Consider the following 20,007-nt stretch of genomic DNA (forward strand, 5'->3'; position numbering starts at 1 on the left):
AATGGTAATCTCCATGCAACATGAACTGTAATTTCAGAACATGCATGTTATTTAAAAAAAATAAAAATATAAGGTGCCTTGAGAATGCTGGCAGTTTTACATTTGGAACATACAGTTAGTGTGTGTATTTATATATATTTACATCAGAACTGCCCAACTTTACCTTACAAGCTTCAGATTTAGGAAAATATACAGTACTTTTGCATATAATGGTATATTCCTTGTAGCCCCTGAGTCAAGTATAGAGGATTTAAATAAAAAAAAAAAAAAAAAGGAAAAACAGCCATTAAAAGCACTTACATTTTTATGTGAAGTAATAGTATAAAAGTATTATTTCCCAGGAAGACCAGGATCAGAAACATGCCTATGAAGACTCAAGATTCCTACAGTGCTTAGTGAAGATTCTGGCAAGGAAGGGTGCCTAATTGGCTGGAGATAAGTTTTACAACGCTGTGGGGGACACTCTACAGACTGGTCACGTTCTCGATCTAAAAAAGAAGCCAGGTTGTCTTCTGAGGCTGTGTTAAGATGCACTCCACTTGAGAGGGATTCTTTGGATTTAAGTTTTGATTTTTCAAGGTCTAGAAATTCAGGACACTGGAAGGGAGGAGAAGAAATAAGGCGGTAATAATTAAATTGGTCTCTTCCAGGCTCTTGTTCTGCTCAAAATTAGCACGTTCAGATGGCTGCTGGAAAACCATGTTTGAAAATTAAGCAGTGTACTGAACTATTTTTACATGGCACTGCATTTGATTTAATGTAACTGAATGCAGTTCTGCTGATTAATTGTAGAAGCCTGGATATCTTGTTCCCTCAGGCTTTCTCATATGACATAGAGATACACGTATGAACAGCCCTTTCTCAAGGACTGAATATTCTTGAGTCCTGATCTAAGAGGATGGATTTCAACATTCTTGAATTTGAAGTTTTGTTTCAGAACAGAACTCTGGAATTGCATCATTCTGAACATTATAACAATTTGGATTCCAGCCTCAGCACTCACTTCTTCTTCACTTTTAAACTTGGAATTTGTGTAAAGCATGCAGTGCACCTGCTGATGTTTGCAGAGAGTGACCGTATTTCTGTTCAGAGATATGTGTATGTTTTGTGCAGGTATATGCACAGTGGGTTTACACTTCTGAAAACTACTCCTGTGCATTTGCTGCCCTGATAATCATTACACGTGTGAACTGATGCCTTCTTGATGTGTTGGACTTCCTGTGCCCGTATGTGTTCCAGCATATGCACGAGGAATCTGACACAGCCAAGCACACTGGATTTACGAATCATATCCTATGTGACTGATTTGGGATTCCTAGACATGCAGCAGCCTGTTTGGAAATCATATTCCACATCTCTATCCAATCTGTTAAACTCCAGAAATCCCAAACAACTTCGGAAAATCATCGAATTTTGCCTGAACGGAACTATGGTGGAAAACATGTATTGGGAAACGCAGGTATGTCACAGCTCTGTACATTCATATTTTCAGCAGTAGCAAGGGACTGGACATAAGAACAGTTTTAGCCCTTTCCACTTACATATGTGTATTACCACGTGTACCTTGAGGAAAACATAGTCATGGTGCTTCTCAGGACTTCATGAATAGGGTCTACGGCAGATGCACCCATGCAGGCAGGTCTGATGCTAGGAAAGTGTGGTTTACAGCCATGTCTAGTATTTGCCATTTATGCTAACTTTTGTGAAGAGCATGATAGTTAAGTAAATCAGTCTGATTATAATAAGATAATTGTATGGGTCTCTACAGCCCTCACTGAAACTGATATATAAGTCCACTGTGGAGGTGCTAAATCAAAAAGATAATTTCATTTTCCTTAAACTGGTGAGCAAGCACCTAGATTGGTATTTATTTCTTCCATCATAAGCTAAAAAGGTGAGCAAACCTCTTTTCATCTTATTTGACATGTACGTACCTGAGATGAAGGACTGAAACTTCTGTCTGTTTTAATTGATGCTGCAGGCTGAAGCTTTTGTATCACCTGGATTGCTGGCTGTTGGTACTCTGCACCTGTAGTCACCATGCTGTAGGCCGGCGGAATGAGCGTTGACTGCCTTTGCAGAAGCTGCAGGATGGTTTGGATATCAGCAGTCATTTGGGATTCAAGCCTAGAGAAGCAACACAAAATCAGTTAACTCATGGTCAGAAATAGGTATATTTTAACATACTGATTACAGATGCATTCAAGAGGGACCTGCAGCTTATTAATAAAGCATAACTATTGTTATGACATGACCATGTCTTTAATAGGAAAGAACAGAAGAGGGAGTAGTGAGCCCTTCCAAAGCTCGCTGGCTCTCCCTTTCCTTTGCAGAACATATCTGCATACTTGTCTCTGATCTTTTTGATACATTAAGAATGAGTTCATTAACCGTCCCTTACGTTTGCAACAAAAACTAACACGGCGGACCAGGTCTTTGGTTGAAATTAACTGGAATAAATGTACTCTCTTCATTAGTAACTAAATTGATTTGTACTGGCTGAGGATGGGACATCTGATTCTGATGCATCTCACAATGAAGTCTGATATTCCCAATGCTAATACAATGCACTGAAATAAGCAAAAAAACACATTTGTGTTTTTCTACAGTTAGAAAATGAAAGGTACTTAAAGATCATTAAAAAACCAGCAGCCCAAGTCTCCTTATTGTGAAAATTTATTCAGACTTATTCAGGCCTCAATTAATGTCAACATTTCTGATGTTCAAATTTAGTATATTTTTTCTCTTTTTTTCCCTTTTCATAAATCTGTATATGACTTCTGAAACACTTGAGCTGCTTATGTTGTTCATACTTACAATTCCATAGCACTGATGTGATTTTCAAATGGGATTGCCAAGATCCATGACAAACTCAGCAATAGGTAATGCCTATGGTGCCTCCCCAGCTGCTGGAAGGCTACAAAACATGCTATGACAGACTGTAATACAGATATACAGCCTTCTGTATTGCAGCTCATCTTCTGACAGAGTAAACAAATCTTTGTCAGCAGCCTTTAATATTGTGAATGTTACTACTCGGGCTCCCTACAGCAGCAGAATTGATCCTGTGCTGACAGATTTTTGCTTTCAGCAGGTGCTTCACTGTTTGATATTAATTTTTTATCATGTTGGAGTTGTCCATTGCCTGTATCAGTTATTTATAAAACCAGCTATGAAATTAATCTGAAATGTATGCCCAAAGGCTATTTAGGATCCTCCTTCCTCCTTTATCTGGAGAAGCTGATTTTCTGGCATCAGCTTTTATAAAGAAAGGCCCAAACCAGGAGGTTACAGTCAGTCATACCCTACTCGCCCTCTTGTTCAGCTCCCTTGGGTTCTTTGCTACTTGCAAATGTCCTGATCTCACACAAGCGTGATGCTGATGCCACAGGGGAAAATACTGCAGCAACAGCAGCATGCCATCATCCAGAGAACTTCCATCTGCTAATCCTGGGCCTTAACATCTCAGTGAATAAAAGAGATTTAGCATTGGAGGACTTGCATCAACAATTGTCTTTGGCTTTGAATTAAATCTAAAATTGTTCCTTCTTACTTTGTTAGCACCTGATGGGAGTTTGCCGGTACTTCAAATCAAAGAGTAGTATCTCTGGTAGTCTTTCATCATTATCACTGCACATATAACTTCTCCCTTTAAAAGAAGTTCATGTCATGCCACCCAAGGATGAACAACAGGAGAACCTTAGATGCTTTGCCCACAGCCTCCATAAAATTCCAATTGCTTAAAGAGGAGAAACAGAGATACCTTGAGGGACATATTCCTTGTACAATGGCTTTCCAGCCTTCTTTATCCATTTAATAATTTTAGTGTTATGCCAAGCCTCTAATTTGGCATGGAAAAGTTCAGAAAGAAGTGACCCTGCTTTTTAGTCCAGCAGGTCCCATCTGACATAAGCAGCATAGAATATTGTCTTTTACATTCAGAGAAGACCCAGCAAGGCCCAAAATCCTGAAAGCATGAAAAACTTTAGAAAGATGAGAAGAGTTAAAGAATAAAATTATTTAATAATATCCATAGTAATTTAAATCCTAGTTTATCTGCCACAATAATATTTTCTCACTCAAAAAAATGCTGAGAACTTGCATAACAATTTGATAAAACTATGGGTAAATCTAAGATACAACTTCAATTTCAAGAGCTTAAGGTTTCAGAAAAAAAATGCAACTGAAAGTCTATACACTGCTCATGGGGAACGTGCAGCTGTTCAGTTATGTGACATTTACAATTACTCAGATAACTTTACTGCAATTAGAAATTACAGCAATTTAGGCTTACATGTTAAAAATGTCTTTTTAATGTACTATATAGTATTCAGAAATGAAAAATACTATGGTTTGATTGGCTTATGGTAGATGAAGGAAGCAATATGCAGTTAACCTGGCTTTAAACTGATTGCTAAAATACACAGTACAGAAAGCCAATGAAGAGCTAATAAAGTATAATTAGGGCTGAGTGCGTGTCATAGTATTTGTCATGGAAAAATATTGAAAGTAATGGAATTGCAGAGTGAAAATAATAAAAAAGCCGCAGACCTGATCACAGGGCAATTTAAAATTAAGCAAAATTACATGGTAAATTATAGTGTAGGATGGATCAAAATTCAGTAACCATATTTTTAAAATGCTATAAGCTATGCTACTTAGCTGCCAGCAAAGAGTAGGGTATCAGAGAGGAAAAGAGAGAAGGCAGACATTTTATTAAGCAAACGTAATAGTGGATTCTGACAAAGAAAGCATCTGTTTTCTGTTGTAACAGGTACAAGTATTTTGCCTTTGCATACTCCCATGTCTTACTCCTTATAGAGAAAGTTGCAAAATAAGAATGCATCAAAAAGGGAATTTGTCTTTTTTAAACAAGGCAGCTGTTTAACTCTGGGCCTCCAGGAAAGAAGTAGTACTTCAGATATAGAAGATACTGAAAATTGTAATTTTAAGGACATGTAAGTATCTAGGAATCACTGTTAATGGAACAACATTCTGGTGAGGTGAGATTTAAATTTGACAATTTTCGGTGCATTACTACAGCTTCTTTTTCAGAAAGTTGATCTCCTAAACAGTCAGTCGAGGAGAAAGGCTCATCTGCAAGGTGATTCAGAGTAGCTTATGTGGGTACCTAGAAGTAAGTGATATGAATATTCTGGCAATGAATTAAAAATTGTGCACCCAGCATTCCCAGAATAGGGTTTTCCAAGAATCTGGAAGACTGAACCTAGGTGATATTTAAGCTCCTCCAAATACATGTAGACAATGAAGTGATATTCCCATCAGGCATATTTTTGTATTTTTGAGCTTCTGAAGATTGCTTTTTGAAAGTTCCTGCAAAAATTCGTTCCTATTGTAGTATCATTAATATCAGTCGTATTATGTAGCCTGTCACACATATCTTTTTTTTTTTTTTTGGTCATATCTCAGTCTTTACCTGTTGAGTTGTTCTTGAAGTAAATCTAATCTATTCTCCACTTCCCCATATATGAAGTCACTTTCAGTTTCACAGATGCCCCAGGTAACATGGGGTAATGCTGACTGAGTTGGGGAGTCCTGGTACTCCTGGATATTCTCTGGCTCCCAGTATCTTTTATCAGTGACATCTGATGAAAAAAACAAGCCATATAAAAGTATAGTTTCATATAAAAGTATAGCTTCATATATATGCTGTTAGAGAGGGGTTGGTGCCCCGCGAGCATCCCATTTACCAGTGTTTCTCGAAACCTTGAAAGTCAAACTGATACGCTGGCACACTGCCTGAACAACTCTCTTTGTTCCTTACTACTATTTAAGGAAAGATAAAAGTAGTCACATCCAAAAAATATAAAATTCTAACCTAACGGTAGCAACGTGCTAATGTTTTGAAGCTGTAGATAAACAAGCAGCTTTGTCTAGTCAGCATCATCTGAGTTCTGTTATTTCTTTAGTTTTCTTTCTATTATCAAGGAAGCCCCAATTCCTTCCCTTTTTTTTTTGGTGGTTTTTGTTTTTTTGTTTTTTTGTTTTTTTTAGCAATTCATTGTTCACTGCAATTAGAAATATTTGTTCTAACCTAAGTACATTAAGCAATGCACTTGAATGTCTTTGATTATGTGATTCAGAGACCTGGCTAAAACCTCTTCTCTTGCCCTTGAACGTGTTATTGAAGTGTATTTACTGTTTAGCTTTTTGGTGTAAAAGGAGGACTTGCTGCATTGCATTTACAGCACTGGGCATGCATTACAGTGCACTGGAATGCCCCCTCTAGAGAACATTGCCAGACCTCAGCTAGCTGCCTTTCTTACAGTAATTGTAACACTGCTTGTCTTAACAATGTTGGTGAAGTGTAATACGTTTTCTCTGAGACAGAGGCCATTTAATGCAGATCTTATTACTTGCAAAGGGATACAGGTTATTATTTTCAAACAGGAAATAAATTTTCATTGATATAGCTTTTAGCATCAGCAGCAATGACCCTTACATTGTAGTGTAAAGCACGTCTCAGAGGCTCTTACAGTACTGTGGGGTGAAAGGTGCCAGTTCATTTTGTTTAATAATTTGTGAATCTTAAAAGAATGAAATATTCAGCATTGCTGGGTCAGTCAGAGATCACTTTAATATTAAATGAAACTTCACAGTAAATAATAATTCAGGTTTTTTTTTTTCCCTTTTTCTTTTTTTCCTGTTTGAACTACAGGTAAAATTTTGGATTAAGATAGATTATTTCAAGTTAAAAGAGGCTCAACTGCATAATTATGGTCTTACTTCAGAGTTTCAGCTAACTTGCTGAATTTAGTTCCCCTTCTAATCTTTATATTTACAATATATATACATAATACAATGTTGTATATACAATATATAAAGTATATAATAAACATACTCTTCATATGAGACATCTATATTAATTTATTTATCTCCAGCCCTTTGTAAAAAAAATGATGATGACTACTCCAGGCCCACTCTGTACCTGCTGTGCCCAGATTCCATCCCTCTTGTCCCTCCCCGTTCTTGGATCTCTGTGGTCAAACACTGCACCTTACCGCCCAAACAGAACTCAGGGGCACTCCTTCCTTTTGTATGGATTTCTGGTTTGAGCTATTTCTCCTTCCTCTTTCAATTTGCTTAATTTACACCTCCGTGCATTTATTAATTAGTTTACATTCCTGGCTCTAGGCTGTTTCTCCTGTTCACCGAGCCAGTGAAAGGTTACAAATCATTTATCGTGGGATACATTAGTTGCACATACCCTTATCTGATACAGAATGAAGATCTTGCTGTGAGCTTTGCAGAGGCTACAGGCAACATATTTAGGATGAGCAGTGCTTTTTCTACATCTCCCCCATCCCCGCCTCAAGCCTTTGTTACTTTGAGTGAATCTGTTGTCACACAGACAGTCAAAAATTGCTCAGTAGCGCTCAGATTCTCCTCTGCTGTGATAAAAATGGCTGTTAAAACTTTAACACCTGTTCAGTACAATTCCCATTACTGTTGTATTTGTAATTATTTAACGACATGAAGTTACAGAATGTATTAAAAGTTCTTACTGTGCTCAGGCTGGTGCTTCAACACGCAGCTGGACAAAATCCTTGATTGCTTTATAAGAAGTGTCAGCCTCTGTTGTATGAGCAGTTGGATTTGAATCCCACAACCCCCAGTAATCCCTGAATGGTTTGCTCAGAGCTTCTCCTAACACTTCTCTTGGCACTGCCGGCTGATAACTCAGCATAGGTTACATTCATTTCACACTTGTGAAATTTTTGCAAACAACCATAGTAGCCAGAGCCATGTTTCAAAGAAAAAGAGAAAAAAACCCACAGTGTGGGTGACATGTGAGAGGTTTGCCCAAATGCTATTAGCTAATCCTTTTCAGATGCATCTTTGAGCAGTGTTGCTCTAAGTAAAGAAATTAAAAAAAAAAAAAAAAGAAAAAAATTCCTGCTCAGATTTAGTATTCAAGCAGATTTAGCCAGGAAGGGGAGCTCTCACTACGTGACTCCAAGTGGAGGAGGAGACTGGATTATCTTTTTTATCAGAGAAAGATGCTTACTGCATTGTCTGATCTTTGGTTAGCAGGTGGTAGAATGTTTCCTGGAGCTCTAGAGTGTTTGAATTTCATGTGACATGACCTATAACTGATTTTATGCACTGAGCAGAAGGAAGGGGAAGGAGATTTCATCTTGGCAACAGAGAAACCTGTTCAGCTTCTCAGCCACTTAAGCCAACAGAAGGAAGGAGGAAAATAGTGTCAGAGAAGCATGTGATTTGGTTTTAGCAGGCACACGTGGCACAGTTTGCAGTGTCCAAGGATGTTGGAAAGCTCTCAGCAAAGTGAAGGGAGCAGACTATGACAAATTCAGGGGTAAAATTTTAAACTGTGGGTGTGGGTGCAATGGATGCTGTAAATCCAGTGGATTTACTTTTAAGCAGTGAATTTCAGGAGTAGAAACTAAAAATATAGGCTATACATTTCACTGCTTTCTAACGTCCTGTAAAAACCAAGTTGTTGGTTATTTTGAACAATAAATCATTCAATAAAAGCATGTATTTTTCAATGCCATTTCCCAGGGAAATCACAGCTGGTTTTTGTCCCAGAATACATATTTGTAGACCATTACAATAAGCATTTCATCTGTGACAAAGCAAGTGAATTGGCACTCAAATTATAAAATAAGTTCATACACTATAGGCAAGTTAATGCACTATAAGATACAGTATTTTACTGCTCTAAGTATCTTTTCAGGTACTTCCACATACACAAATATCCCCAGAAAAGCCCAACAGTAGTTACAACTTTATAACCAACTATGTTCTTCCAGGGCCTGAAGAATTCAAGAATCAATCTTATTGCCCAAATAATGACCCAAAAGAAACAAAAAATAGCATTTTTTCCGTGATATATAGATTACCAACTATCAGAAAATTATCAGGTCTTCTCAAAAGAGCTATATGTTTTAACATTACAGGTTGCATTTCAGGACTATGAGAGAGAAGTTTGTGCAGTTTCTGCCTACGTTATCCAATACATTATTAATAGCCTTCCATTCATCAACAGTAATGACCAAGGCTTAAAACAAAACTAAAGATAATTAAATATACATCAGTCACAGTGGTAATGAATTGTGGTAGCTTTATACAAGTGCATTTGTATTCAAGAATTATATGTGGATTATAAACATACATACATACAAGCAGAGCTGATTTTAAAACTTCATTATGCTTATAACTACTATTACGGTAAGTTATAACCAATTTCTCATTAATAGCAGGAATAAGAATTTAGTTTAAAACATATATCAATCAAAGCTGATCCGATTTCATTGACCTTGAAGTTTTTATGAAAGTTGTAAGAAAGGTAATGAGCTCTCACACACATTATCAGAAGTGCTAGATTACAAAGTGGAAAAAAGAATGTGGTCTTAATCAAAATATGTAACCTTTAGACACGCTAAATTTAGCTCAAATAAAATCTGGAATAGGTTGCCTTGGAAAACGTTGCTATAGCTGCAAGGACACATTTCTGGCTATTGGTAGGGGAAAGGTAAGCTTTCAAATTGCAGTATGTATGCAACAAGTTTATGTGGTGTAGATTTATAGAGCCCTAACCTGAAGAGACCAGACGTCACATATTCATACCTTTGAAATGTAAAACACACATTGTTTGGCCTGATTAATCGTCAGGATTGTTTAAAATTATAGCCTAAAAGCTTGAAATTTGTTGAATGATGGTTAAATTGTTAAATTGCCTCAATGGAAACAAGCTGCTGAGGAAAACAACATTAAACAGTAAATATGTAATTCTTCGCTTCAGACTGAAACAATGACAAATGAACTTTCAGCAATATTTAAGTTGTATATTAATCCAGGGCTTTTCATTAATTTCTCTTCACATCACTGAGAAAATTAATATTTTAGCATATTAGATGTAATTTTAATTATGTGATTTAACTCTATGTAAAATTAACTGAGATTGCTTAGTAGTTTTTGATCATTTGTCCTATACAAAAGGCCAAATCTTTGTTCTTGTGTTTTAATTATGGAAGTCAGGATTTGGCCTGTGTGATGTTTTAACCAACATGTGCAGCAAAATGGGATAGCATTCTTTCCAGTTATTATAATTTCTTTTCACTTAATTTTAGTTGTGCCTTGTCATTACAGAGAATGAAACTAATCACGTGAAAGCATTTTTTTTTTGTGTGCATGTGAAACCATCACTAGGTTTATCTAGCCCTCTTTGTCTAGGATTTTTACTGTCACCCAACCCTGGCATATCAAACACCCTTTGAGGAATTCTTTACTGCTTTGAGTGTAGTTTTCACCCATGGGCACTCGATGAAGTCCAGTACCAGCTGACAATTTTGAAGAGTTTGTTTAAATGACTTTCCTAAGGTGGTTCAGTTACAAGATAATTTATTAACAAAGCCTGGAATAGCTTTTTGGAGGTTCTGTAATGCAGTTGCACAGCCAGTGTATTAAACTATATTAATCCTTTTGAGAAATAGTAATTTTTTATCTAAACTATTTTTTCTTGTTAACCTTTAAGGAAACACAAAAGTAAATATTCTGTAAAGAATCAATAGAAGCATTCAGAAAATAATTTTTGATAATTTGACTAAAAAAAGATCTTTACTCAAACTTTACAAAATATCATCAGCTAGATTACCTTTGCAAGAAGTGGTTCTTCTGTCAGTGAGAATTTCTTCTGTGGCATGAACCATTTCTTCAAAGTCCACCTCTGTGGTTTTCTCTGTGACAGAGGGGTAATCAGCTATCTCAGAGAACAGGGGCTTTTGCTCATCTTCAATGGAGGACACAAAAGATGATGACCCACTTTTTTTCTCCTCGAAGTGTTTCTTAATAGATTGATAGTATCTGGTGGTGTTCCCTGAGGGTTCAGGATCACTCTGACCATTCTCTTTTAAATAATCTGTTAAATAAAAATAATTGTGTACAATAATATACAGTTCATGAAATTGTGTTCTGGTTTATTCTGGACTGAGGATGGAGACGATTATTATATCAGTTAGGAAGTTCACTGTCTATTAGAATAAATTACTTCAAAGACTTTTTGGATTCCTGTATCAGAGGAGATTTATATTTCTTATGAAGTCCTAAAAGACATTTGAATGTATGTAGCAAGGATTCGTACTCCCTGAACCATAACTCATTATGCAAAAAGTTGCTTATATCAAAACAGCAAAGGTTTTATCCAACACAGCCCTCCTGTTTACTCACTGTTTTTTCCTGGTGAGGATGAGATTTGGGAAAGCCTTATATTCCAAAGTATTAAAAAATTAATTTATTATTTCATACCCTCTTCCAATTTCTCACGTTCTTGGGCATTTCTCATAGTCTTGATAGGCTAACAGTCACAGATGTCAGACTTGGTATCAGAACTGAGAACTACCCATCTTATGCCCACATAAGAGCATTTTTGCTGACTATTCTCCCAGAAAAGGCAAATGTATTAGTCAACCACTCAACCTCAAAATATCTGGGCCCACCTAGAGGGTGTATTTCTCCATGCTCATTACCGTCAAAACCTATATTTAGGATTGATATGGTAGAGAGAAACCCTATTGGTACAAGAAGAAGGGAGTCCCTTGTCTGTCTTTGTGGGACATCTCAAAACAACTTTCCAAAGTAACCCAAATTCCTTAGCTTCTAGAATTAATTAACTGCAATTCTCTGAACAGCCAATCTTTTGAATAAGAAAAGTACACAGCATGCTGTGATATATATGGTAGCAGAATACCAGTCAAGTTGAGAATGAATCTTTCATTAATCATATTCGATGTCTGTAGTGAGGAACAGCAGATTCAGCCCTCTTAAGTAGTGGCAAATGAAACTAGATTTAAAGCAGATGCCTTTAAAAACACATTGTAACAATTAAATAGTATTTAAACTCAAGAATGATCATTTATGAATATAGAGAACTCCTGATCTCCTTTCAGCATAAACTTGAAGCTAATTTCCAGTTCAATATTTGGTCTTACCTATTTTTAACTGAAATGTCAAGATAATTCCAGTTCTGCTATTTATTTAAAACACATTTTAGCAGGGTAGTCTCAACAACATATAAATACTGTAACTAGTTTGCATTAACTTCCTGGGGAGACAGCATGATTTCCCATCTGCTTTGTGCTAATTACTAATCAACATAACTCTGGAATGTCTGTAGTCTTTACAGCCTACAGCAGTGGTTAATACAACACTTAGAATATTCCCTACATTTATTCTTGTTTTCTGGCCCCTATAAGGAAATGAAACTGTGGCTGCATCTAGTCCTCTTTATCTGCACATAAAGAGAATGCAGTATCTGTACAGAGCACTCTGCCAGAGTCCAGATGCCTGTGACCAGTGAGAGCAGGTAATAGCGAAGAAAATAAAACCAATACTAAAGCAGGCCTCCTGAACTAGAGTCTCTGAGGACAATCAACACAGCCCTGGGCTGAAGTGACTTTATTTGGCTTCTGTTAAGCAGGATTACTAGCTATAAGTGATAGTCTGATACTGTGAAGGCATCGACACAAATGCAAATGGACTGTCAGTGTAAAGCTCTCGGGGGATGCTTATACTGGGGAGTCAAGTACCATGTTCTCTGCAATCCCATCTCCAAAATAGTACAAAACCAAAAGAAAACTGCATAAGAAAATGTGAATGTAGATGTCTCCCATGGCTTTTCTTGTGGGAATATATGGTGAAATACATACAGTTATACTACAGTAAATTGTCTTAATTACTTACTGCTTGACTGACTTCAACCTGTGAAAAAGACCTTCTAATGAAAGCTTGAAATTGCCATTTTTTAGGGTATTTTTTTATGTTCATGGGATTTTGTGCATTAGAGGTAGCTGTAATGAGCACCCTGTGGAATACAAATCAATCAGTAGACTAACTTTAAGAGGACTCATTGAGACTCTAATGAAAAATATTGTATAGCAGCTGAAGTATAGTGGACTGTCTTATCTGTGATATTCATAGAATACTAAAATATCTAGAAATAAGAAGTCAGATTCTGCTAACAATTACACTGCTGTAAAAACAGGGTAATTCAGTCAATATCCCTGCGTTTAGTCTCCATCTGTATCAGAACAACAGAACATACTCTTTTCCAAATGCTGCCCAGGTATAATGAACTCACTGGCATTAGAAGGAAAGTGGATATCTGTTGAATGTAGGGTCCTGCCTATTGAAATCAGGGAAGATTTGTTCATCAGCTGATCTATTCCGAAATATGCATCTTTGGCTTTACTGCCATTGCTTTATCTGCTAGCCATCTGGCTACATCCAGAGAGTCAAAAGTTGTTTTTCTTTTGCAAGACTCTTATTTAATGTTAAACATTCTTCTCTCTGGAGAATAATCCTGTGATACTCTGCACCTAGAGTAGGAATTAAAATGGAAACTGCATTTTTATTTGGCTCTTCAGGACTTGATGATGGTGCAAGCTCTGTACCTCAGCTCAACAGCTGAGCAGTGCCTCTGTAGATCAGTGGAAATATGTTATGAATAATATCTAAGTAGTGCTTTATTCAGAGCATGAATTTCTCCAGTTTCTCCTTCTTTTTGTAATGAAATTCAGTCATTGGTTTGGAATGAATTTTCCAGAAGAGTTGAGTTTTCTATCTGTGTATGTGTGTGTATGGGTAAGTGCACTTTCTATTATGCAGACTCGAAGTTTCAAATGGTTTCTCTTCTCCTTTCTCTTCTGTTTCCAAAATAAGTGCAATCATTAAAAAAAATGATGCCCCCCCCCCCCCCCCAATCCTAATGCTTCCTTCTTTCTTTTCCAGTAAGACAAGTTTCGCTTTCTGATTCTGGTTGCTAGAACCTATGTTTTGCTAAAGATTATTATTTTGTAACTTCCCACTTTACCAAACACATACAAACATCATTTACACTCTTTATGGGACTCAATTTAGCCTGTTATGTGTTTGGGTGCCTGCCAAGTTTACAGGCAATGTTCTCTGACCTCTGCTGTCTGGAAATTCCAAAATCTTCATAGTCATTATCAGAAGGTTTGTGTCCGGCTTTTTGCACTTGCACTGGCAAAGAAGGGAAGAAATGCGGTTGTCATGAGGACACTGAAACATAGCTATGACATAGACTCACAGAAATGCTGGCATAAAATCCAGCTTGGTGGGATGGTTACCAGAGATAAAAGAACTTTCTTTTGTGCGCCATGTCTGCATGATCTAGACATATTTTCTCTTAATGCATTAGTCTGCTGCAAACAATATTGGTGAAAGTGTCAGTAATATATTACATCTAGAGCAGCATTGTTTAATATTACTGTAATTTCATTAACTGGAATTAGTCATACTTAATCAGGCTGGCTATGTAGCCTAGTGTTCCAGAAGGTGGCAAATTTTTACTCCCTTTTTCAGCCATCCAATAAGAAGTCCCATAATATGCTGAGACAAATTCAATTTTCTACAGGAAATGAGGTGAATGACTTCCTCACCCCCACAGAAAGCAATTTATATCCATAAACCATAAAAAAGATAATCCTTATCATTACCATGGTCTGCATATCTATAAATCTGTTCAGCAGACATGACATCTTCCCTTTCCTTTGAAAAAACCTACCATATTATTTTACTCTACACCAAGTACCTCCCTTGGTAAGGAGAAATGCACACTGTGACTTGACAGGAGAGATGGTTGATTGCTCAAAAGGTCTGCAGATCTTCAGATTCCCAGCAAGTATTTTGGTTCAACTGTTACTAGCTCTTTCTTATGTGATATTTACAAATATTCCTGTGGTGGTCAATCTGTCTTTCCTACATATGAACAAAATATTTGCTAATCATCATGACTGTTATCCGTTCTTTAATTTAAATATGTCAGTTACCCTGTCAGGGAGCAGAAAAATGCCTTCTGTGCCCACCCATGCACCATGGGCAGCAAATATTTGGAAAGAAAAGCCAGTGACCAAGCATTTCAGATTACCAAAAACAGGATTGTGAAAAAGTGCAATATCTTGAAGCTGTCAAAAAATCAAAAGCTCTTGTTGCATAATTTGAACACTGATGTTCAAACTATGCATATGTTTTCCACCATACAGATGGGGAGCAGCATAAAATCAGTCAGTAATCCTAATTCCTGCAATCACTGCTTTTCATTTAGTGGTGCAAGAACAATATAATTGGTACATAATATTTACGTAGTATAAAAAATTACTAGTACTCTGGAGCAGGACGAATATATAATGAGGGGTGATTCCAGAGAGGTCTACTCAAGTTATATGCAGGCTAAACTACTCTATAGAATGCCAGTCATGGACTTTAGGACTATTAAACTATTAAATTGGGTCTCTTAACCCAATCTGCAATTATATTTTTACTTGAAAATTACATTCATATTGGACCTTCCAATGACAGACTCCAGAATGGATTTTTAATTCACAAGTTCTATTAACTCCTTTTTGCTTAATTTTAGTGAATTTTAAATCTTCAGAGAGTAAACTACTGATCTGCAAATAGTTTACAGGAAACAGTATAAAGAACTTTAGTGGATTTATTTTCCAATGGGAGAAGAATGTGATCCCCACAGTCTTTACAAATGCATGACAACCAATAGATAAAATTCTGGACTTCATTTGGTATGGAACATTTGAAATGAGAGCTACTCCACCTTTGCTACCAGAAAATTTGTCTGAAAACTGATTTTGGTCTTGTCTGTAGAGATATTTAACCCTCTCAAACATCAGAAAGTACTATAACTTACCCTGAATTCACTTAAACAAACCTAAGACATTTATAAATCTTGAATTTTAATGCTTGAGCTCTTGTCTCTCAGAATCAACTTGGCCTACACTCAGCCTCAGAGTCCTGATGCTGCATATCGTGACATCTGGATGTTTGGCAAAACCAGCCTCAACTCATGTCCTGACCCAGGAAAGGTCATCTGAAAGTCCATTCCAGAAGATGAACAACTTGAGCAACTTGAGCAAGGCACTCTACCATTTTTCAGCTGAAGAGAAAATTGTCCGTGGTCAGGACAGTCTTCTATTGCTGTCATGATCATCTTGGGTCATGACTGGTGGTCAGGGAAACTGGGAAGTGCTGCCTTCATAAACATTTTTGAGTGCCTGCTGAAAGCATAGCTTGCTCCAACATCTGCACATTACCAATACATCCCTGAGGACGAAATAGTACAGAAAAAAGCAAAAACTTTTAAGGAACGTTTAATCGTAAAGTCCTTATAACTAATAACTTCAAGTGATAAGAAAGCATAAATTAGTATCTCTAGAGGTTTTTCTTGCTCCTTGGTGAAACATCATTGATGATTATAGGACTGTTCAAGTTAAGAGAATGTCTAATTATTAGTACTAGAAAATCTACCTACTTTTTGGATGGGTTTTAATGCATGAAAACTATATGGAAAAATCACAAATTTAGTGTGCATGAGAAAAGAAAAGCAGTTTGAAAGCTGTGAAAAAATGTCTATTGGATAGCTTGAGACGTTCAGATCTAAATATTTTCCAAATGATTTCAGCTGGAAAAATAGAAATTAGTACAGTCAGAAGAAGTAGTTGGTCATAAAGCTCTGAAAACAAACTGTACTGTTAAAATCTGCAGTGCAATTTGTATAGCAAGGGTCTCTGAACAGGGAAACTTTATATATCACATATAACACAGTAATAATGATTAGTACAGTGAGAAAATTTACATAAAAGCTGCCTTTCACAAACATTTTGTTTGCTTTTGTTAATCAAAACAATCAAATAGCATTCTGATGGTTAGTTGCACTATAATTCATTTTTTAAAAGTGGAAAGTTACATTTGCAGCTTTTTAGTTGTAATTATAGAAAGTAGTAAAGCACACAGTGCCTACTCAGTGATGAAGATATTTCTTTGCATTTGAGGACCACAGGATTATAAATTTTAGAAATAAAAAAGAGCAATGTAATGAAACCTGAAGTCATCACATATTAATTAATAATTTAATTTAGCAACAGTGCCAGATTTTTATGAGATGAGGACTGGCTACATTACTACAATTTTTCCTTCTGTGAACATCATATACAGTTATGCTCTTCTACAGTGTAACATCCAGCAAAACTTAGGTGAAACAAAGAAGAAGTGAAAATAGTTTCTTTCTATCATAGATTTTCTGGCTTAAAGATAATCTTTTGAAACAGGGACAGTTATATGAAAGTTTGGCCATTTTCAGGACATGGCAAGGACAAGAGTTCTTAAAGGTGCACACACATTTCTTGAGACATTTCTTAAGCTGCTAGAAAGAACTTCTAAGTCCTTGTTCCTCACCTTGGTACAGTAGATATCTGTAGACCTGTCAGACTTCAACATTTGAAACAATGCCAAAGACTTACAATGGCTCCTGAAACCTGGGGTCAGGAAATCCTTATATTCTTCAGCACATCTTTGTTTTCCTCCTTCTTCCTCACTTCTACTCATTGTTTCCCTTCAAATTTCCCACCTGTCTTTAGGACCCCTTACTTACAAAATGTACTGTCAGATGTGTGTGGTATTTGACTAACACAAAGGAAAAATTATGTCTGTCTAGAAATTGATGCAGCAAGATTCCTATTCCTAGGAAAAGTAGGTTATTGGTGGTATTTTAGGAAAGGTAAAAGATTTTCTCCTTTCTGTAGTAAAAAGGTTTAAAGTTCTTACTTGTCTCTGACTTTTTAATGATAGAAGATTCCTTTAATTCCAATTTTATTCATAGAATCATAGAATCATAGAATCATAGAATCATAGAATCATAAGCACCTCATCTATCCTTCTTTTAAATACCTCCAGGGAGGAGGACTCTACCACCTCCCTGGGCAGCCCATTCCAGAGCCTGACAACCCTTTCAGTGAAGAAGTTTTTCCTAATGTCTAGCCTAAACATGCCCTGGCACAGCTTCAAACCATTCCCCCTCGTCCTGTCATCTGTTACCAGGAAGAAGAGGCCGACCCCCTCTTGGGAACTCTTAAGTCTTCACTGGGGAACCTAAAGATACAAACTAGAGAAATTCCATTGTTATAGCAAGTCCTGGCAATTTTTCTGAAAGGTTCCAGTAGGATGGATAGTGATGGTGGAGGAAATGAACTGTACTGGAGAGAGCTGTCTGTATTACTGTTCTGTCTCAGTGCTGTTTGTGAGAGTTTGATAAGTTAATGTGTCCTTTGCTGTGTTTCCTCTCTGAGCTATGAGGATTTGGATAATTCTGGAAATAGGGAACAGCAGAAGATAGTGAAACCTCCCCCCACCTTCCTGGACTAAAGACTGGTTGACTTTTCCATAAGGATTTATGTTCCTTTTTTTAAATGGACTAAGAAAGGAGCTAGTTTTGAATAACTGAATTTGAGACACATTTATTCAAAGTTGAAGTGAGTACACAATCTTTCATTTATTCTTGTGTGCCATTTTTGTCAAATGAGATAAGTTAAGGATGAAGCAACAGCCTTATCTCTGATTTTCCTTTGCTCCATTTGGCTTTGTGTCAACTTTAATGCTAATCGGATAATAATGGTATACTTCAGGAAATAATACTGTACTTAAAAAATCAGAAACAAAGAACTATAAACATGCACCTTAGAAGGGGTTCAGAGCAAAGGCCAAAGCCGTTCTTCTATCGAGTTTAGAATTCTCTTCTCTTTTACAAGGAATTAATCTTTCCCTGCAGTATTGTTATTACTACTACTTTTTTTTTTTCAAAGGATGGATGTGGGTATGTGTGACTGCATACAACATTTCGATCAGATTTGGCCTCTGGAAATAGCCTCTCTGGGAGCAACTCCTGGAAACAAGACTCTTCTGTGGAAGCTCCCAAAGGTGGCTCCCAGGCACTGTGGTAACAGCAGTAACAATAACGATAATAGGAGCAGATGGAAAACTGCAGCGATGGGCTCTCTGATGACCATATACTTTTTGTTAGGTGTTTCATGATGAAGGTAAGATTTCAGGGACATGAGTTCTTGTATCAAGCTGTATGCTGCCTGCCAAGATATTAGTTGTTTCCTGGTCATTTAACTACCTGACACCCTGGCTGAATATTAGAAACTCTTTTCTAATTAAGTCCAAGCAAAGTTCATCAGCATAATACTAACAGTTTAATACATTTAAGTAAAAGCTTCAATTTTTGTCCAGATTCTTATCCTACTTTCTTGCTGGGGACACAGGACAGTGCTTGACTGAGTCAATTATTCATAAAGTAATAATTTAAATAAACAAGCTGGGGGAAGGAGACAAGAATGGGAGAGAGCAGGGCCGGGGGGGTATTTCCCCATTCTCTCATACTTTTAGGCAAGAGAATCAGTTCCTGAAAGGTTTCCTTGTCTTCTATATTGCCAACCATGGCCTCTAGATACCTTGTGTAATAAAGCTATATTAATATCGTTTGGCTTCTTAGCCTGGATAGTACCTACAAGCACTGCACACTTAAGGTAGCTATAGTAATCAAGATTTGATTAGAACTTTATTAGAGCTCTAGCTTCTGTGCTTACTTTGAGAATAGATCAGTAGATACTTTTGGAAAAGTTTGGTCAAGAAGCATAACTCTTCAAATTAAAATTAAGTACTCTATAAATTTACTCAGTTAACGAGATGCTAAAAATGAAACACTGCAAATTGTATTTTATATCCCACTTGATTGTTACAGTCTCTGTCAACATGGGCATGCAATAAATGTGTAAAAAGATTTCATAAGAATTTTCTTTTGTGGCCTTTTAAAAGCACATCCATGGAAATGGGATGGCAAAACCCCTCCTGCTGTAGGAAAAGATCAGGTTTGTGGCCACCTCAGGAACCTGAACGCACATAAGTCCATGGAACCTGATGAGATGCATCCCAGAGTCCTGAGGGAATTGGCCGATGTAGTCGCCAAGCCACTCTCCATGATATTTGAAAAGTCATGGCAGTCAGGTGAAGTCCCTGGTGACTGGAAAAAGGGAAACATTGTGCCCATTTTCAAAAAGGGTAGAAAGGAAGACCCTGGGAACTACCGACCTGTCAGCCTCACCTCTGTGCCCGGGAAGATCATGGAACAGATCCTCCTAGAAGCTATGCTAA

General features: G+C 36.9%; 1 protein-coding gene across 1 annotated transcript in view; it reads right to left on the bottom strand.

The window, feature by feature from the left end:
• Nucleotides 1-330: 330 nt before the first annotated feature.
• Nucleotides 331-20,007, bottom strand: part of KCNH7 (potassium voltage-gated channel subfamily H member 7) — a 240,203-nt gene continuing 220,526 nt past the window's right edge. Inside the window, exons 13-16 of the mRNA XM_009640740.2 lie at nt 10,643-10,894; nt 5,438-5,606; nt 1,935-2,127; nt 331-597 (exon numbers count right to left, since the gene is read on the bottom strand). Coding sequence (XP_009639035.1) covers nt 331-597; nt 1,935-2,127; nt 5,438-5,606; nt 10,643-10,894 — 881 coding nt within the window. The remainder of the gene's footprint in view (nt 598-1,934; nt 2,128-5,437; nt 5,607-10,642; nt 10,895-20,007) is intronic.

Source organism: Egretta garzetta, unplaced genomic scaffold (genome assembly GCF_000687185.1).
Source record: "Egretta garzetta isolate BGI_Z169 unplaced genomic scaffold, ASM68718v1 scaffold16, whole genome shotgun sequence".
Lineage (NCBI taxonomy): Eukaryota > Metazoa > Chordata > Aves > Pelecaniformes > Ardeidae > Egretta > Egretta garzetta.